General features: G+C 38.9%; 1 protein-coding gene across 1 annotated transcript in view; it reads left to right on the forward strand.

Moving 5' to 3' along the window:
• Window positions 1-22,815, forward strand: part of LOC139365138 (cytohesin-3) — a 60,396-nt gene that overhangs the window by 25,811 nt on the left and 11,770 nt on the right. Inside the window, exons 2-8 of the mRNA XM_071102550.1 lie at window positions 4,602-4,684; window positions 4,905-4,969; window positions 5,767-5,833; window positions 6,179-6,297; window positions 7,311-7,391; window positions 20,437-20,549; window positions 21,369-21,517. Coding sequence (XP_070958651.1) covers window positions 4,602-4,684; window positions 4,905-4,969; window positions 5,767-5,833; window positions 6,179-6,297; window positions 7,311-7,391; window positions 20,437-20,549; window positions 21,369-21,517 — 677 coding nt within the window. The remainder of the gene's footprint in view (window positions 1-4,601; window positions 4,685-4,904; window positions 4,970-5,766; window positions 5,834-6,178; window positions 6,298-7,310; window positions 7,392-20,436; window positions 20,550-21,368; window positions 21,518-22,815) is intronic.

Raw genomic sequence — 22,815 nt, forward strand, 5'->3', positions numbered from 1 at the left:
TCTCACTCTCTAGCTGTCTAGTATATATCTCTCTCTAGCTGTCTAGCTGTCTCTAGCTGTCTATATATCTCTCTCTCTAGCTGTCTAGTATATATCTCACTCTCTAGCTGTCTAGTATATATCTCACTCTCTAGCTGTCTAGTATATATCTCACTCTCTAGCTGTCTAGTATATATCTCACTCTCTAGCTGTCTAGTATATATCTCACTCTCTAGCTGTCTAGTATATATCTCACTCTCTAGCTGTCTAGTATATATCTCACTCTAGCTGTTTAGTATATATCTCACTCTCTAGCTGTTTAGTATATATCTCACTCTCTAGCTGTCTAGTATATATCTCACTCTCTAGCTGTCTAGTATATATCTCACTCTCTAGTTGTCTAGTATATATCTCACTCTAGCTGTTTAGTATATATCTCACTCTCTAGCTGTTTAGTATATATCTCACTCTCTAGCTGTCTAGTATATATCTCACTCTCTAGCTGTCTAGTATATATCTCACTCTCTAGCTGTCTAGTATATCTCTCTCACTCTAGCTGTTTAGTATATATCTCACTCTCTAGCTGTTTAGTATATATCTCACTCTCTAGCTGTCTAGTATATATCTCACTCTCTAGCTGTCTAGTATATCTCTCTCTCTCTAGCTGTCTAGTATATATCTCACTCTCTAGCTGTCTAGTACAGTGCCTTGCGAAAGTATTCGGCCCCCTTGAACTTTGCGACCTTTTGCCATATTTCAGGCTTCAAACATAAAGATATAAAACTGTATTTTTTTGTGAAGAATCAACAACAAGTGGGACACAATCATGAAGTGGAACGACATTTATTGGATATTTCAAACTTTTTTAACAAATCAAAAACTGAAAAATTGGGCGTGCAAAATTATTCAGACCCTTTACTTTCAGTGCAGCAAACTCTCTCCAGAAGTTCAGTGAGGATCTCTGAATGATCCAATGTTGACCTAAATGACTAATGAGGATAAATACAATCCACCTGTGTGTAATCAAGTCTCCGTATAAATGCACCTGCACTGTGATAGTCTCAGAGGTCCGTTAAAAGCACAGAGAGCATCATGAAGAACAAGGAACACACCAGGCAGGTCAGAGATACTGTTGTGAAGAAGTTTAAAGCTGGATTTGGATACAAAAAGATTTCCCAAGCTTTAAACATCCCAAGGAACACTGTGCAAGCGATAATATTGAAATGGAAGGAGTATCAGACCACTGCAAATCTACCAAGACCTGGCCGTCCCTCTAAACGTTCAGCTCACACAAGGAGAAGACTGATCAGAGATGCAGCCAAGAGGCCCATGATCACTCTGGATGAACTGCAGAGATCTACAGCTGAGGTGGGAGACTCTGTCCATAGGACAACAATCAGTCGTATATTGCACATATCTGGCCTTTATGGAAGTGTGGCAAGAAGAAAGCCATTTCTTAAAGATATCCATAAAAAGTGTTGTTTAAAGTTTGCCACAAGCCACCTGGGAGACACACCAAACATGTGGAAGAAGGTGCTCTGGTCAGATGAAACCAAAATTGAACTTTTTGGCAACAATGCAAAACGTTATGTTTGGCGTAAAAGCAATACAGCTGAACACACCATCCCCACTGTCAAACATGGTGGTGGCAGCATCATGGTTTGGGCCTGCTTTTCTTCAGCAGGGACAGGGAAGATGGTTAAAATTGATGGGAAGATGGATGGAGCCAAATACAGGACCATTCTGGAAGAAAACCTGATGGAGTCTGCAAAAGACCTGAGACTGGGACAGAGATTTGTCTTCCAACAAGACAATGATCCAGAACATAAAGAAAAATCTACAATGGAATGGTTCAAAAATAAACATATCCAGGTGTTAGAATGGCCAAGTCAAAGTCCAGACCTGAATCCAATCGAGAATCTGTGGAAAGAACTGAAAACTGCTGTTCACAAATGCTCTCCATCCAACCTCACTGAGCTCGAGATGTTTTGCAAGGAGGAATGGGAAAAAAATTCAGTCTCTCGATGTGCAAAACTGATAGAGACATACCCCAAGTGACTTACAGCTGTAATCGCAGCAAAAGGTGTCGCTACAAAGTATTAACTTAAGGGGGCTGAATAATTTTGCACGCCCAATTTTTCAGTTTTTGATTTGTTAAAAAAGTTTGAAATATCCAATAAATGTCGTTCCACTTCATGATTGTGTCCCACTTGTTGTTGATTCTTCACAAAAAAATACAGTTTTATATCTTTATGTTTGAAGCCTGAAATGTGGCAAAAGGTCGCAAAGTTCAAGGGGGCCGAATACTTTCGCAAGGCACTGTATATATCTCACTCTCTAGCTGTCTAGTATATATCTCTCTCTCTAGCTGTCTAGTATATATCTCACTCTCTAGCTGTCTAGTATATATCTCACTCTCTAGCTGTCTAGTATTTATCTCACTCTCTAGCGGCAGGGTAGCCTAGTGGTTAGACTAGTAACCGGAAGGTTGCAAGTTCAAACCCCCGAGCTGACAAGGTACAAATCTGTCGTTCTGGCCCTGAACAGGCAGTTAACCCACTGTTCCTAGGCCGTCATTGAAAATAAGCATTTGTTCTTAACTGACTTGCCTAGTTAAATAAAGGTAAAATAAAAAATAAATATATCTCTTCTCTCTAGCTGTCTAGTATATATCTCTTCTCTCTTTTCTCTCCTCTCTGTATCTACTCTATTTATTTATCCTCTCTCTCTGTATCTATTTATTTCTCCTCTCTCTCTGTATCTACTCTATTTATTTATCCTCTCTGTATCTACTCTATTTATTTCTCCTCTCTCTCTATATCTACTCTATTTATTTCTCCTCTCTGTATCTACTGTATTTATTTCTCCTCTCTCTCTGTATCTACTCTTTTTATTTATCCTCGCTCTCTTTATCTACTCTATTTGTTTTTCCTCTCTCTGTATCTACTCTATTTATTTCTCCCCTCTCGCTACACTGAGTGGACAAATCATTAGGAACACCTTCCTAATATTGGGTTGCACCCCCATTTGTTAAATCCACTTCAATCAGTGTAGATGAAGGGGGGAAGACATATTAAAGAAGGATGAGACATGGATTGTATGTGTGCCATTCAGAGGGGGAATGCGCAAGACAAAATATTTCAGTGCCTTTGAACAGGGTATGGTAGTAGGTGCCAGGCACACTGGTTTCAGTGTGTCAAGAACGGCAATGCTGCTGGGCTTTTCATGCTCAACAGTTTCCTGTGTGTATCAAGAATGATCCAGCCAACTTTAAACAACTTTCTGAAGCATTGGAGTCAACATGGGCCAGCATCCTTGGAGTCCATGCCCCTGATGAATTGAGGCTGTTCTGAGGGCAACATGTTTTGTACACTCCGTGTTCTCTCCCTCTCCCTTCATCTATCTCTCTGTTTCATTTATGTAGAAGTCAGTCAGAGGCTTTGAGTGGGTCCACTCGGCCGTGAGAGAGAATGATCACCACTTCTGAGATCCTTTTCCTCTGTCTACCATCTGCATTTGGCTCTGATTGGCTGCTCATCCATGATAAGAAGCCACCGAGAGTTGAGTACCACAATGCCATCCCATCCCGACTTAATGGTCCGTGGTATCTCTTTTTGTCTTTACGGAGAGAGAAAAAAAGACGTCAATAGCTATTGACAATGGAAAGAGAGAAGAGAAACAATCTGAATCGTAAAGCTGCTCTATGAATCAGCTGGGATTTAATCCCCCCCCTCCACCCCCCCCCCCCCCTATCCCCCTCCACTCTCTGCCACGGCTCTTGATGTGAGAATGACCTACATCCTGTGAGCCTGAGCATGCCTGCCTCTGCCTGCTTTCTAACAGGGAGGTGGTGAGGAGGACGTCCTCAGAGAGAGGTCTGGGGAGGAAGGTTGATGTACGTGCTGCTGGTAAACTGAGGGATAAGCAGGACGGACTGGGGAGACTCCTTATTGAGTAGAACACGTGTAAATGTCAGTCTGTATGATTTACCACTGGGTGCTCAGTTCACATACAGTATAGTCTGTGTGTGTGTGTGTGTGTGTGTGTGTGTGTGTGTGTGTGTGTGTGTGTGTGTGTGTGTGTGTGTGTGTGTGTGTGTGTGTGTGTGAGAGTGTGTGAGAGTGAGTGAGTGAGTGAGAGAAAAGTGGGCTAGCATTTGGCCCAGATATCTCAGTGGTACTAATTACCTCAAATGAGGAAGCAGACTATCTGAGAACTAATATTGGACGATGCACGTTTTAGCAGATGTTCAGCGCTGGTGTGTGTGGGGGGGGGGGTCCAAGGTCCTGGGCGGTTTGGTTGTAATTCATGGAGGAGTTTTCCTTTTGCCAGAGAGGAAGTCAAGAGCTCTCAGAAGTTCCAGTATACTGCTATAGAGTGATGTGTTGTTTTACTAGTAGGTGGAACTGGAACGTGTCCCTAACAACAGATCCAGGATCAGATGTTTTTCCATCCCCCTAATGGTTAGGTTTAGCATTGGGGTACACTAATCTGATCCTAGATCTGTGGTTCGTCAGCCTTGTGTGTTGTTTTACAGCACACTAGCTATCGCATCTTCATCCATGGAAGTGTCTGACTATGTGTGTATCTTAATTCCATACTTACATCTCTCTCTTTCACAGTACCTGAAGACCTTTCCTTGGAAGAGAGAGATGAGCTGTCAAACATACGACGCAGGAAAAAAGAGCTACTGGATGACATTGAGGTGAGTCAAGAAAATGAAAAGAAATGTCAAGATTTAATATTTTTTATAAAGATATCAGTCACCCTTGATATGATATGACTTTATGTGGGTGGCTAAAATGTTACTTTGACTCTAACCACTTACATTGAATCTGTTTGTTGATTTATAATGCACTGCTAAAACAACTAGAGTTCAGTTGTGAATTCAACCCAGCTAATTCTCCCTCTAATCCTGTTGGCAGCGGTTGAAGTTTGAGATTGCAGAGGTGATGACTGAGATCGAGCAGCTAACCTGCGTGGGGGAAAGGTGCGTAACACCCCCCCTTCAACACCCCTCCCCCCTCCTAGCTGCTGTTCCCTTCTCCTCTCCAAGTCGTCCAGCCACACACCTGTCCCAGTGAGGGTTAATAATCCATCTTTGTTTGTGGAGCTGAGCCGTCCCCTCTGCCAAACAGTTGATAAACGCCCCACAACCGCTCCTATTCAGGGACTGACAACTGATTGGCTGTTCAGGGCTCATTGGTGATGAGGTGGAGAGAGTGTGTGTTAGTGTGTGTGTCTTAGGTGCAGCTGGGGAATGGTTCAAGCTATTTTAGGACACAGGGAGAACACAGTATACACACATGCAATAATACACACACACACCACACACACACACACACACACACACACACACACACATATGAACACAAAGAAAGGCATATGGTTTTCATTCATTTTTCATTAGACTGAGTTTGAGTTAGATTGAGTTTCTCCTGCTAATCAGTTAGTCGGTGCAACAACCTACATGGTTGATGTTACAGTCCAAATGGAAAGACAAGTCAAAGATCCTTGTTTTTAGAGGATCATTACATTCTCATGTTCATAGCTGTCTTGGAACAGTAATAACTGAATCCAGCTGAATTTCTCCTGAACCCAGCCCTATGTAAACTAACCGTGTAAACTCACTAACTCACCACAATACCGTTCAGTATCCTGGATAAATACTGTACGAAGTAGACAAATGTGACAGTTGACCTGGTGAACAAATACCAGCGTCAGTTGTTGATAATGCCACACCTGTTCTAGAGAGCTGATGGATCTCTCTGCTCTGTCCAATCACAGTAAATCAACACAAAGAAATAAACAGATCGCCATGGGAAGGAAGAAATTCAACATGGACCCCAAAAAGGTTTGTCTAAAGTCCATGCAATCCATGCTAAATACATGGTTTACCCACTTGCACTGATGTTAATCTGGTGTTATTGAATGTTTTCTGATTTCTATAAAAACAGATAGAAACTTAGATGTGTACCTGTTATGCCTCCTTTAGCCATGTAGAAAAGGTTACACTATAAACCATGGCCATCAAAGATGTTATCTGTATGTTGTGTTATCTGTCTGTATGTTGTGTTATCTGTATTAATGACTTGTTGTAACGCCTCCTAGCTCTCCTTCAGGTCAAAACAGATAACCATGTGTGTGTGTGTGTGTGTGTGTAGCTTGGAGTGCTAAGCAAACTGTGTGTGTCTTCCAGGGGATCCAGTTTCTGTTGGAGAACGACCTTCTCCAGCACACTCCTGAGGACGTATCCCAGTTCCTCTACAAAGGAGAGGGCCTCAACAAAACTGTCATAGGGGACTACTTAGGAGAGAGGTAACAAACACACTGCTCTAACCTCCTCTGTTTTCATCTCGCTCTCCCTCTTTCCCCCTCTACCTCTTTCTCCCTTCTCTCCCTCCCTCTCTTTCCTACACTCTGTCCATCTCTCAGGGAGATTTCTCCCTCTCTTTCCTACACTCTGTCCATCTCTCAGGGAGATTTCTCCCTCTCTCTATCCTACACTCTGTCCATCTCTCAGGGAGATTTCTCCCTCTCTCTATCCTACACTCTGTCCATCTCTCAGGGAGATTTCTCCCTCTCTCTTTCCTACACTCTGTCCATCTCTCAGGGAGATTTCTCCCTCTCTCTTTCCTACACTCTGTACATCTCTCAGGGAGATTTCTCCCTCTCTCTTTCCTACACTCTGTCCATCTCTCAGGGATATTTCTCCCTCTCTCTTTCCTACACTCTGTCCATCTCTCAGGGAGATTTCTCCCTCTGTGCGTGTATAAGCCCGGGCATAAAGCCTTGGGAAATGGATTGTCTGGATTTACGGAGCACAGCGGCGACAGTAGACAAGGGGCCATGCCTGTAAAACAGAGATCTGCTCTGCCTGGCTACATGTGTTTCATATCTACGACACGTGGGCCACCTCGCAGGGATGTGACTGTCAAAACAACCTGTGTAGCAAATGGACAGAGCAGAGTCTGAGGCTGGCTCTGTGGCTGGGATAGATCGTTTTCTTTAGAAAAGGCCCTTAAGAAAGCAACAACATCTTGTGTGTTAAGTTGGTTGAATGCACAAACAAATAGCAATTTATTACGACCTGCAATCTTATCATATTGCATAATGGTTTGATAGAGTCATAATCTAGAGAAGGGGTGGAGTTGGGTTTAAAAAGGGCCTCTCCCCTAACAGACATTTCAGTTCCTATAAGGATTGAAACACACTTTACCTCTAATAGTTCTGCTTTTGGAAGTGCTAGACTGATCTTGACTAACACTGAATACCAGACATTTCCTGACCTGAATCTGAGAACCTGACACACTGTATGTTCCCCATCCCAGGGACGACTTCAACCTCAAGGTGTTGCAGGCGTTCGTAGACCTTCATGAGTTTGCAGATCTCAACCTCGTACAGGCTTTACGGTGAGCTGTTTCTGCATATTACTGGACTAAGATTCCCAGCTGTTCATCACATTTAAACAAAATAATATAGTAGTATTTATTATTGATAATGTGCAGTCAATACACTTTATAATGATGTCCTGCTTTCAATACACTTTATAAAGATGTCCTGCTTTCAATACACTTTATAAAGATGTCCTGCTGCTTTCAATACACTTTATAATGATGTCCTGCTGCTTTCAATACACTTTATAATGATGTCCTGCTTTCAATACACTTTATAATGATGTCATGCTGCTTTCAATACACTTTATAATGATGTCCTGCTTTCAATACACTTTATAATGATGTCCTGCTGCTTTCAATACACTTTATAATGATGTCCTGCTTTCAATACACTTTATAATGATGTCCTGCTTTCAATACACTTTATAATGATGTCCTGCTTTCAATACACTTTATAAAGATGTCCTGCTGCTTTCAATACACTTTATAATGATGTCCTGCTGCTTTCAATACACTTTATAATGATGTCCTGCTTTCAATACACGTTATAAAGATGTCCTGCTGCTTTCAATACACTTTATAATGATGTCCTGCTGCTTTCAATACACTTTATAATGATGTCCTGCTGCTTTCAATACACTTTATAATGATGTCCTGCTGCTTTCAATACACTTTATAATGATGTCCTGCTGCTTTCAATACACTTTATAATGATGTCCTGCTTTCAATACACTTTATAATGATGTCCTGCTTTCAATACACTTTATAATGATGTCCTGCTTTCAATACACTTTATAATGATGTCCTGCTTTCAATACACTTTATAATGATGTCCTGCTTTGAATACACTTTATAATGATGTCCTGCTTTTCAATACACTTTATAATGATGTCCTGCTGCTTTCAATACACTTTATAATGATGTCCTGCTGCTTTCAATACACTTTATAATGATGTCCTGCTGCTTTCAATACACTTTATAATGATGTCCTGCTGCTTTCAATACACTTTATAATGATGTCCTGCTGCTTTCAATACACTTTATAATGATGTCCTGCTGCTTTCAATACACTTTATAATGATGTCCTGCTGCTTTCAATACACTTTATAATGATGTCCTGCTGCTTTCAATACACTTTATAATGATGTCCTGCTGCTTTCAATACACTTTATAATGATGTCCTGCTGCTTTCAATACACTTTATAATGATGTCCTGCTGCTTTCAATACACTTTATAATGATGTCCTGCTGCTTTCAATACACTTTATAATGATGTCCTGCTGCTTTCAAGACACTTTATAATGATGTCCTGCTGCTTTCAATACACTTTATAATGATGTCCTGCTGCTTTCAAGACACTTTATAATGATGTCCTGCTGCTTTCAATACACTTTATAATGATGTCCTGCTTTCAATACACTTTATAATGATGTCCTGCTTTCAAGACACTTTATAATGATGTCCTGCTTTCAAGACACTTTATAATGATGTCCTGCTGCTTTCAAGACACTTTATAATGATGTCCTGCTGCTTTCAATACACTTTATAATGATGTCCTGCTGCTTTCAATACACTTTATAATGATGTCCTGCTGCTTTCAATACACTTTATAATGATGTCCTGCTGCTTTCAATACACTTTATAATGATGTCCTGCTGCTTTCAATACCCTTTATAATGATGTCCTGCTGCTTTCAATACACTTTATAATGATGTCCTGCTGCTTTCAATACACTTTATAATGATGTCCTGCTGCTTTCAATACACTTTATAATGATGTCCTGCTTTCAATACACTTTATAATGATGTCGTCCTGCTTTCAATACACTTTATAATGATGTCCTGCTGCTTTCAATACCCTTTATAATGATGTCCTGCTGCTTTCAATACACTTTATAATGATGTCCTGCTTTCAATACACTTTATAATGATGTCCTGCTGCTTTCAATACACTTTATAATGATGTCCTGCTGCTTTCAATACACTTTATAATGATGTCCTGCTTTCATGACACTTTATAATGATGTCCTGCTGCTTTCAATACACTTTATAATGATGTCCTGCTGCTTTCAATACACTTTATAATGATGTCCTGCTGCTTTCAATACACTTTATAATGATGTCCTGCTGCTTTCAATACACTTTATAATGATGTCCTGCTGCTTTCAATATACTTTATAATGATGTCCTGCTGCTTTCAATACACTTTATAATGATGTCCTGCTGCTTTCAATACACTTTATAATGATGTCCTGCTGCTTTCAATACACTTTATAATGATGTCCTGCTGCTTTCAATACACTTTATAATGATGTCCTGCTGCTTTCAATACACTTTATAATGATGTCCTGCTGCTTTCAATACACTTTATAATGATGTCCTGCTGCTTTCAATACACTTTATAATGATGTCCTGCTGCTTTCAATACACTTTATAATGATGTCCTGCTGCTTTCAATACACTTTATAATGATGTCTTGCTGCTTTCAATACACTTTATAATGATGTCCTGCTGCTTTCAATACACTTTATAATGATGTCCTGATGCTTTCAATACACTTTATAATGATGTCCTGCTGCTTTCAATACACTTTATAATGATGTCCTGCTGCTTTCAATACACTTTATAATGATGTCCTGCTGCTTTCAATACACTTTATAATGATGTCCTGCTTTCAAGACACTTTATAATGATGTCCTGCTTTCAATACACTTTATAATGATGTCCTGCTTTCAATACACTTTATAAAGATGTCCTGCTGCTTTCAATACACTTTATAATGATGTCCTGCTGCTTTCAATACACTTTATAATGATGTCCTGCTGCTTTCAATACACTTTATAATGATGTCCTGCTGCTTTCAATACACTTTATAATGATGTCCTGCTGCTTTCAATACATAATGATGTCCTGCTGCTTTCAATACACTTTATAATGATGTCCTGCTGCTTTCAATACACTTTATAATGATGTCCTGCTGCTTTCAATACACTTTATAATGATGTCCTGCTGCTTTCAATACACTTTATAATGATGTCCTGCTGCTTTCAATACACTTTATAATGATGTCCTGCTGCTTTCAATACACTTTATAATGATGTCCTGCTGCTGCTTTCAATACACTTTATAAAGATGTCCTGCTTTCAAGACACTTTATAATGATGTCCTGCTGCTTTCAATACACTTTATAATGATGTCCTGCTGCTTTCAATACACTTTATAATGATGTCCTTGCTTTCAATACACTTTATAATGATGTCCTGCTGCTTTCAATACACTTTATAATGATGTCCTGCTGCTTTCAATACACTTTATAATGATGTCCTGCTGCTTTCAATACACTTTATAATGATGTCCTGCTGCTTTCAATACACTTTATAATGATGTCCTGCTGCTTTCAATACACTTTATAATGATGATGTCCTGCTGCTTTCAATACACTTTATAATGATGTCCTGCTGCTTTCAATACACTTTATAATGATGTCCTGCTGCTTTCAATATACTTTATAATGATGTCCTGCTGCTTTCAATACACTTTATAATGATGTCCTGCTGCTTTCAATACACTTTATAATGATGTCCTGCTGCTTTCAATACACTTTATAATGATGTCCTGCTGCTTTCAAGACACTTTATAATGATGTCCTGCTGCTTTCAATACACTTTATAATGATGTCCTGCTTTCAATACACTTTATAATGATGTCCTGCTTTCAAGACACTTTATAATGATGTCCTGCTGCTTTCAAGACACTTTATAATGATGTCCTGCTGCTTTCAATACACTTTATAATGATGTCCTGCTTTCAAGACACTTTATAATGATGTCCTGCTTTCAATACACTTTATAATGATGTCCTGCTTTCAAGACACTTTATAATGATGTCCTGCTTTCAATACACTTTATAATGATGTCCTGCTGCTTTCAATACACTTTATAATGATGTCCTGCTTTCAATACACTTTATAATGATGTCCTGCTGCTTTCAAGACACTTTATAAAGATGTCCTGCTTTCAATACACTTTATAATGATGTCCTGCTGCTTTCAATACACTTTATAAAGATGTCCTGCTTTCAATACACTTTATAATGATGTCCTGCTGCTTTCAAGACACTTTATAAAGATGTCCTGCTGCTTTCAATACACTTTATAATGATGTCCTGCTGCTTTCAATACACTTTATAATGATGTCCTGCTGCTTTCAATACACTTTATAATGATGTCCTGCTGCTTTCAATACACTTTATAATGATGTCCTGCTTTCAAGACACTTTCTAATGATGTCCTGCTGCTTTCAAGACACTTTATAATGATGTCCTGCTGCTTTCAATACACTTTATAATGATGTCCTGCTTTCAAGACACTTTATAATGATGTCCTGCTTTCAATACACTTTATAATGATGTCCTGCTTTCAATACACTTTATAAAGATGTCCTGCTGCTTTCAATACACTTTATAATGATGTCCTGCTGCTTTCAATACACTTTATAATGATGTCCTGCTGCTTTCAATACACTTTATAATGATGTCCTGCTGCTTTCAATACACTTTATAATGATGTCCTGCTGCTTTCAATACACTTTATAATGATGTCCTGCTGCTTTCAATACACTTTATAATGATGTCCTGCTGCTTTCAATACACTTTATAATGATGTCCTGCTGCTTTCAATACACTTTATAATGATGTCCTGCTTTCAATACACTTTATAATGATGTCCTGCTTTCAAGACACTTTCTAATGATGTCCTGCTGCTTTCAAGACACTTTATAATGATGTCCTGCTGCTTTCAATACACTTTATAATGATGTCCTGCTTTCAAGACACTTTATAATGATGTCCTGCTTTCAATACACTTTATAATGATGTCCTGCTTTCAAGACACTTTATAATGATGTCCTGCTTTCAATACACTTTATAATGATGTCCTGCTGCTTTCAATACACTTTATAATGATGTCCTGCTTTCAATACACTTTATAATGATGTCCTGCTGCTTTCAAGACACTTTATAAAGATGTCCTGCTTTCAATACACTTTATAATGATGTCCTGCTGCTTTCAATACACTTTATAAAGATGTCCTGCTTTCAATACACTTTATAATGATGTCCTGCTGCTTTCAAGACACTTTATAAAGATGTCCTGCTGCTTTCAATACACTTTATAATGATGTCCTGCTGCTTTCAATACACTTTATAATGATGTCCTGCTGCTTTCAATACACTTTATAATGATGTCCTGCTGCTTTCAATACACTTTATAATGATGTCCTGCTTTCAAGACACTTTCTGCTGCTTTCAATGATGTCCTGCTGCTTTCAAGACACTTTATAATGATGTCCTGCTGCTTTCAATACACTTTATAATGATGTCCTGCTTTCAAGACACTTTATAATGATGTCCTGCTTTCAATACACTTTATAATGATGTCCTGCTTTCAATACACTTTATAAAGATGTCCTGCTGCTTTCAATACACTTTATAATGATGTCCTGCTGCTTTCAATACACTTTATAATGATGTCCTGCTGCTTTCAATACACTTTATAATGATGTCCTGCTGCTTTCAATACACTTTATAATGATGTCCTGCTGCTTTCAATACCCTTTATAATGATGTCCTGCTGCTTTCAATACACTTTATAATGATGTCCTGCTGCTTTCAATACACTTTATAATGATGTCCTGCTGCTTTCAATACACTTTATAATGATGTCCTGCTGCTTTCAATACACTGTATAATGATGTCCTGCTTTCAATACACTTTATAATGATGTCCTGCTGCTTTCAATACACTTTCTAATGATGTCCTGCTGCTTTCAATACACTTTATAAAGATGTCCTGCTTTCAAGACACTTTATAATGATGTCCTGCTGCTTTCAAGACACGTTATAATGATGTCCTGCTGCTTTCAATACACTTTATAATGATGTCCTGCTGCTTTCAATACACTTTATAATGATGTCCTGCTGCTTTCAATACACTTTATAATGAGTTCCTGCTGCTTTCAATACACTTTATAATGATGTCCTGCTTTCAATACACTTTATAATGATGTCCTGCTTTCAATACACTTTATAATGATGTCCTTGCTTTCAATACACTTTATAATGATGTCCTGCTGCTTTCAATACACTTTATAATGATGTCCTGCTGCTTTCAATACACTTTATAATGATGTCCTGCTGCTTTCAATACACTTTATAATGATGTCCTGCTGCTTTCAATACACTTTATAATGATGTCCTGCTGCTTTCAATACACTTTATAATGATGTCCTGCTGCTTTCAATACACTTTATAATGATGTCCTGCTGCTTTCAATACACTTTATAATGATGTCCTGCTGCTTTCAATACACTTTATAATGATGTCCTGCTGCTTTCAATACACTTTATAATGATGTCCTGCTGCTTTCAATACACTTTATAATGATGTCCTGCTGCTTTCAATACACTTTATAATGATGTCCTTTATAATGATGTCCTGCTGCTTTCAATACACTTTATAATGATGTCCTGCTGCTTTCAATACACTTTATAATGATGTCCTGCTGCTTTCAATACACTTTATAATGATGTCCTGCTGCTTTCAATACACTTTATAATGATGTCCTGCTGCTTTCAATACACTTTATAATGATGTCCTGCTGCTTTCAATACACTTTATAATGATGTCCTGCTGCTTTCAATACACTTTATAATGATGTCCTGCTGCTTTCAATACACTTTATAATGATGTCCTGCTGCTTTCAATACACTTTATAAAGATGTCCTGCTTTCAAGACACTTTATAATGATGTCCTGCTGCTTTCAATACACTTTATAATGATGTCCTGCTGCTTTCAATACACTTTATAATGATGTCCTGCTGCTTTCAATACACTTTATAATGATGTCCTGCTGCTTTCAATACACTTTATAATGATGTCCTGCTGCTTTCAATACACTTTATAATGATGTCCTGCTGCTTTCAATACACTTTATAATGATGTCCTGCTGCTTTCAATACACTTTATAATGATGTCCTGCTGCTTTCAATACACTTTATAATGATGTCCTGCTGCTTTCAATACACTTTATAATGATGTCCTGCTGCTTTCAATACACTTTATAATGATGTCCTGCTGCTTTCAATACACTTTATAATGATGTCCTGCTGCTTTCAATACACTTTATAATGATGTCCTGCTGCTTTCAATACACTTTATAATGATGTCCTGCTGCTTTCAATACACTTTATAATGATGTCCTGCTGCTTTCAATACACTTTATAATGATGTCCTGCTGCTTTCAATACACTTTATAATGATGTCCTGCTGCTTTCAATACACTTTATAATGATGTCCTGCTGCTTTCAATACACTTTATAATGATGTCCTGCTGCTTTCAATACACTTTATAATGATGTCCTGCTTTCAAGACACTTTATAATGATGTCCTGCTGCTTTCAATACACTTTATAATGATGTCTTGCTGCTTTCAATACACTTTATAATGATGTCCTGCTGCTTTCAATACACTTTATAATGATGTCCTGCTGCTTTCAATACACTTTATAATGATGTCCTGCTGCTTTCAATACACTTTATAATGATGTCCTGCTGCTTTCAATACACTTTATAATGATGTCCTGCTGCTTTCAATACACTTTATAATGATGTCCTGCTGCTTTCAATACACTTTATAATGATGTCCTGCTGCTTTCAATACACTTTATAATGATGTCCTGCTGCTTTCAATACACTTTATAATGATGTCCTGCTGCTTTCAATACACTTTATAATGATGTCCTGCTGCTTTCAATACACTTTATAATGATGTCCTGCTGCTTTCAATACACTTTATAATGATGTCCTGCTGCTTTCAATACACTTTATAAAGATGTCCTGCTTTCAAGACACTTTATAAAGATGTCCTGCTTTCAAGACACTTTCTAATGATGTCCTGCTGCTTTCAATACACTTTATAATGATGTCCTGCTGCTTTCAATACACTTTATAATGATGTCCTGCTGCTTTCAATACACTTTATAATGATGTCCTGCTGCTTTCAATACACTTTATAATGATGTCCTGCTGCTTTCAATACACTTTATAATGATGTCCTGCTGCTTTCAAGACACTTTATAATGATGTCCTGCTGCTTTCAATACACTTTATAATGATGTCCTGCTGCTTTCAATACACTTTATAATGATGTCCTGCTTTCAATACACTTTATAATGATGTCCTGCTTTCAATACACTTTATAATGATGTCCTGCTGCTTTCAATACCCTTTATAATGATGTCCTGCTGCTTTCAATACACTTTATAATGATGTCCTGCTGCTTTCAATACACTTTATAATGATGTCCTGCTGCTTTCAATACACTTTATAATGATGTCCTGCTTTCAATACACTTTATAATGATGTCGTCCTGCTTTCAATACACTTTATAATGATGTCCTGCTGCTTTCAATACCCTTTATAATGATGTCCTGCTGCTTTCAATACACTTTATAATGATGTCCTGCTTTCAATACACTTTATAATGATGTCCTGCTGCTTTCAATACACTTTATAATGATGTCCTGCTGCTTTCAATACACTTTATAATGATGTCCTGCTTTCATGACACTTTATAATGATGTCCTGCTGCTTTCAATACACTTTATAATGATGTCCTGCTGCTTTCAATACACTTTATAATGATGTCCTGCTGCTTTCAATACACTTTATAATGATGTCCTGCTGCTTTCAATACACTTTATAATGATGTCCTGCTGCTTTCAATACACTTTATAATGATGTCCTGCTGCTTTCAATACACTTATAATGATGTCCTGCTGCTTTCAATACACTTTATAATGATGTCCTGCTGCTTTCAATACAGTTTATAATTATGTCCTGCTGCTTTCAATACACTTTATAATGATGTCCTGCTGCTTTCAATACACTTTATAATGATGTCCTGCTGCTTTCAATACACTTTATAATGATGTCCTGCTGCTTTCAATACACTTTATAATGATGTCCTGCTGCTTTCAATACACTTTATAAAGATGTCCTGCTTTCAAGACACTTTATAAAGATGTCCTGCTTTCAAGACACTTTCTAATGATGTCCTGCTGCTTTCAATACACTTTATAATGATGTCCTGCTGCTTTCAATACACTTTATAATGATGTCCTGCTGCTTTCAATACACTTTATAATGATGTCCTGCTGCTTTCAATACACTTTATAATGATGTCCTGCTGCTTTCAATACACTGACACTTTATAATGATGTCCTGCTGCTTTCAATACACTTTATAATGATGTCCTGCTGCTTTCAATACACTTTATAATGATGTCCTGCTTTCAATACACTTTATAATGATGTCCTGCTTTCAATACACTTTATAATGATGTCCTGCTGCTTTCAATACCCTTTATAATGATGTCCTGCTGCTTTCAATACACTTTATAATGATGTCCTGCTGCTTTCAATACACTTTATAATGATGTCCTGCTGCTTTCAATACACTTTATAATGATGTCCTGCTTTCAATACACTTTATAATGATGTCGTCCTGCTTTCAATACACTTTATAATGATGTCCTGCTGCTTTCAATACCCTTTATAATGATGTCCTGCTGCTTTCAATACACTTTATAATGATGTCCTGCTTTCAATACACTTTATAATGATGTCCTGCTGCTTTCAATACACTTTATAATGATGTCCTGCTGCTTTCAATACACTTTATAATGATGTCCTGCTTTCATGACACTTTATAATGATGTCCTGCTGCTTTCAATACACTTTATAATGATGTCCTGCTGCTTTCAATACACTTTATAATGATGTCCTGCTGCTTTCAATACACTTTATAATGATGTCCTGCTGCTTTCAATACACTTTATAATGATGTCCTGCTGCTTTCAATATACTTTATAATGATGTCCTGCTGCTTTCAATACACTTTATAATGATGTCCTGCTGCTTTCAATACACTTTATAATGATGTCCTGCTGCTTTCAATACACTTTATAATGATGTCCTGCTGCTTTCAATACACTTTATAATGATGTCCTGCTGCTTTCAATACACTTTATAATGATGTCCTGCTGCTTTCAATACACTTTATAATGATGTCCTGCTGCTTTCAATACACTTTATAATGATGTCCTGCTTTCAATACACTTTATAATGATGTCCTGCTGCTTTCAATACACTTTATAATGATGTCCTGCTGCTTTCAATACACTTTATAATGATGTCCTGCTGCTTTCAATACACTTTATAATGATGTCCTGCTGCTTTCAATACCCTTTATAATGATGTCCTGCTGCTTTCAATACACTTTATAATGATGTCCTGCTGCTTTCAATACACTTTATAATGATGTCCTGCTGCTTTCAATACACTTTATAATGATGTCCTGCTGCTTTTTATAATGATGTCCTGCTGCTTTCAATACACTTTATAATGATGTCCTGCTGCTTTCAATACACTTTATAATGATGTCCTGCTGCTTTCAATACACTTTATAATTATGTCCTGCTGCTTTCAATACACTTTATAATGATGTCCTGCTGCTTTCAATACACTTTATAATGATGTCCTGCTGCTTTCAATACACTTTATAATGATGTCCTGCTGCTTTCAATACACTTTATAATGATGTCCTGCTGCTTTCAATACACTTTATAATGATGTCCTGCTGCTTTCAATACACTGTATAATGATGTCCTGCTTTCAATACACTTTATAATGATGTCCTGCTGCTTTCAATACACTTTATAATGATGTCCTGCTGCTTTCAATACACTTTATAATGATGTCCTGCTGCTTTCAATACAAGACACTTTATAATGATGTCCTGCTGCTTTCAAGACACGTTATAATGATGTCCTGCTGCTTTCAATACACTTTATAATGATGTCCTGCTGCTTTCAATACACTTTATAATGATGTCCTGCTGCTTTCAATACACTTTATAATGAGTTCCTGCTGCTTTCAATACACTTTATAATGATGTCCTGCTGCTTTCAATACAATACACTTTATAATGATGTCCTGCTTTTCAATACACTTTATAATGATGTCCTGCTGCTTTCAATACACTTTATAATGATGTCCTGCTGCTTTCAATACACTTTATAATGATGTCCTGCTGCTTTCAATACACTTTATAATGATGTCCTGCTGCTTTCAATACACCTGCTGCTTTCAATACACTTTATAATGATGTCCTGCTGCTTTCAATACACTTTATAATGATGTCCTGCTGCTTTCAATACACTTTATAATGATGTCCTGCTGCTTTCAATACACTTTATAATGATGTCCTGCTGCTTTCAATACACTTTATAATGATGTCCTGCTGCTTTCAATACACTTTATAATGATGTCCTGCTGCTTTCAATACACTTTATAATGATGTCCTGCTGCTTTCAATACACTTTATAATGATGTCCTGCTGCTTTCAATACACCTGCTGCTTTCAATACACTTTATAATGATGTCCTGCTGCTTTCAATACACTTTATAATGATGTCCTGCTGCTTTCAATACACTTTATAATGATGTCCTGCTGCTTTCAATACACTTTATAATGATGTCCTGCTGCTTTCAATACACTTTATAATGATGTCCTGCTGCTTTCAATACACTTTATAATGATGTCCTGCTGCTTTCAATACACTTTATAATGATGTCCTGCTGCTTTCAATACACTTTATAATGATGTCCTGCTGCTTTCAATACACTGTATAATGATGTCCTGCTTTCAATACACTTTATAATGATGTCCTGCTGCTTTCAATACACTTTCTAATGATGTCCTGCTGCTTTCAATACACTTTATAAAGATGTCCTGCTTTCAAGACACTTTATAATGATGTCCTGCTGCTTTCAAGACACGTTATAATGATGTCCTGCTGCTTTCAATACACTTTATAATGATGTCCTGCTGCTTTCAATACACTTTATAATGATGTCCTGCTGCTTTCAATACACTTTATAATGAGTTCCTGCTGCTTTCAATACACTTTATAATGATGTCCTGCTTTCAATACACTTTATAATGATGTCCTGCTTTCAATACACTTTATAATGATGTCCTGCTGCTTTCAATACACTTTATAATGATGTCCTGCTGCTTTCAATACACTTTATAATGATGTCCTGCTGCTTTCAATACACTTTATAATGATGTCCTGCTGCTTTCAATACACTTTATAATGATGTCCTGCTGCTTTCAATACACTTTATAATTATGTCCTGCTGCTTTCAATACACTTTATAATGATGTCCTGCTGCTTTCAATACACTTTATAATGATGTCCTGCTGCTTTCAATACACTTTATAATGATGTCCTGCTGCTTTCAATACACTTTATAATGATGTCCTGCTGCTTTCAAGACACTTTATAATGATGTCCTGCTGCTTTCAATACACTTTATAATGATGTCCTGCTTTCAATACACTTTATAATGATGTCCTGCTTTCAAGACACTTTCTAATGATGTCCTGCTGCTTTCAAGACACTTTATAATGATGTCCTGCTGCTTTCAATACACTTTATAATGATGTCTTGCTGCTTTCAATACACTTTATAATGATGTCCTGCTGCTTTCAATACACTTTATAATGATGTCCTGCTGCTTTCAATACACTTTATAATGATGTCCTGCTGCTTTCAATACACTTTATAATGATGTCCTGCTGCTTTCAATACACTTTATAAAGATGTCCTGCTTTCAAGACACTTTCTAATGATGTCCTGCTGCTTTCAATACACTTTATAATGATGTCCTGCTGCTTTCAATACACTTTATAATGATGTCCTGCTGCTTTCAATACACTTTATAATGATGTCCTGCTTTCAATACACTTTATAATGATGTCCTGCTGCTTTCAATACACTTTATAATGATGTCCTGCTGCTTTCAATACACTTTATAATGATGTCCTGCTGCTTTCAATACACTTTTGGAGCCTCTGTTTTCTTTCTCATTTGTTTTTCCTGTGTTCTATCCTCTCTCTCTCGCTCTCTCTCTCTATCTTTCTCTCTGCTAGTGTAGACAGTTTCTGTGGAGTTTCAGACTGCCTGGTGAGGCTCAGAAGATCGATCGTATGATGGAGGCCTTCGCTTCGCGGTACTGCTCCTGCAACCCCGGTGTCTTCCAATCCACAGGTACACACACACACACACACACACACACACACACACACACACACACACACACACACACACACACACACACACACACACACACACACGATGGACAGACCCTGTCATAAAGAGCAGCGCCAGACCACCCCTGCCTTAGATCAATGCGTCAGTTTGTGAAAAAGGAAGTCTTGAATTGCTATAACGATTAAAAACCCAAATACCGGTACACTCACATTTCTAGAATCACTCACTATCAGTCGGTACTTGACTCTCTGTCCGATGACTTAATGCACTTTGTTGCTGACAGACTTGCGGTTCATTGTTGCTGTGTCATCACTACTTGCATGGCTCCTCTAATAAGGACTTTGATCACTGGTCAATAACAGAGGGTCATTAGTGACTAGTGAGGCACGCTCAGGCCACACGTTGTCTCTGTAGAGAAATGTATTGTCTAGGACGTATATGATATTGTGTCATGTCAGCTCTATGTTCTATCTGCAGTGTTGTGTCCCCTGTCCCAGTAACCAGTGGTGGGTTGATATGTGGTCTTGGCCTCATGAATATGGATGTGTTGCAGTGGTGACACGCTGACTTAGTTATAGCTGCTTCTGCTGCATCCCCCTGGGGACTGGTGCCCTGACACACACCAGGTTAAAACGGCCAGGGGTTATAGAACAGAGTGGGGTGGTGGGGGAAGTGGGTGGTAGAGTCATGATCGCAAAGTCATAGCGGTGCACACACACACACACACACACACACACACACACACACACACACACACACACACTCAACCCCCCCAAACACACACTTCACACCACCTATCCCTGCTGTCCTCCCCAGACACATGTTATGTCCTGTCCTTCGCCATCATCATGTTGAATACCAGCCTCCACAACCCCAACGTCAGAGACAAGCCCCCCGTAGAGAGATTCATCTCCATGAACAGAGGCATCAACGAGGGAGGAGACCTGCCAGAGGACCTACTCAGGGTGAGAGTGTGTGTTTGATGTGTGGAGTGGGGGGGTTGGATATGGTTGATGAGTGTGTGTTTGGTGTGTGGAGTGGGGGTTGGATATGGTTGATGAGTGTGTGTTTGGTGTGTGGAGTGGGGGTGGGGGGGGGGTTGGATATGGTTGATAAGTGTGTGTTTGGTGTGTGGAGTGGGGGGGGTTGGATATGGTTGAGTGTGTGTTTGGTGTGTGGAGTGGGGGGGGTTGGATATGGTTGAGTGTGTGTTTGGTGTGTGGAGTGGGGGGGGTTGGATATGGTTGATGAGTGTGTGTTTGGTGTGTGGAGTGGGGGGGGGGTTGGATATGGTTGATGGATGTGTGGAGTGGGGGGGGGGTTGGATATGGTTGATGAGTGTGTGTTTGGTGTGTGGAGTGGGGGGGGGGGGTGGTTGGATATGGTTGATGAGTGTGTATTTGGTGTGTGGAGTGGTGTGTGGATATGGTTGATGAGTGTGTGTGTGGAGTGGGGGGGGGGGTTGGATATGGTTGATGAGTGTGTGTTTGGTGTGTGGAGTGGGGGGGGGGGGGGGGGGGGGGTTGGATATGGTTGAGTGTGTATTTGGTGTGTGGAGTGGGGGGGGGGGGGGGGGGGTTGGATATGGTTGATGAGTGTGTATTTGGTGTGTGGAGTGTGGGGGGGGGGGGGGGGTGGATATGGTTGAGTGTGTGTTTGGTGTGTGGAGTGGGGGGAGGGGGGTTGGATATGGTTGATGAGTGTGTGTTTGGTGTGTGGAGTGGGGGGGGGGGGTTGATGAGTGTGTGTGTGGAATGGTTGATGAGTGTGTGTTTGGTGTGTGGAGTGGGGGGGGGGGGGGGGTTGGATATGGTTGATGAGTGTGTGTGTGGTGTGTGGAGTGGGGGGGGGGTTGGATATGGTTGATGAGTGTGTGTTTGGTGTGTGGAGTGGGGGGGGGGGGGGGGGGGGTTGGATATGGTTGATGAGTGTGTGTTTGGTGTGTGGAGTGGGGGGGGGGGGGGGGTTGGATATGGTTGATGAGTGTGTGTTTGTGTTTCTCCCACGTCACGTAGAAGCTTTACTCTCTTCTATCAAGGGTGATACTGTAGCAAAATGCTAGCTCATCTAATGTGCTGTTCTTTCAGGCCAGTAATGCTAATGATGAACATTATTATCTAACAAGCTCAGAGAGATAATCACACAGCCTTCAGCTCAACCACAGTTCAAAGGGCACACACATAACACTTCTTGCAGTTGGCTTGTTGTTCCTTTCTCTCCCAACAGTTCTCAAAGTTGTAACTCAGATTGTCAAAAGTGTCCC

Source organism: Oncorhynchus clarkii, chromosome 13, assembly GCF_045791955.1.
Source record: "Oncorhynchus clarkii lewisi isolate Uvic-CL-2024 chromosome 13, UVic_Ocla_1.0, whole genome shotgun sequence".
Lineage (NCBI taxonomy): Eukaryota > Metazoa > Chordata > Actinopteri > Salmoniformes > Salmonidae > Oncorhynchus > Oncorhynchus clarkii.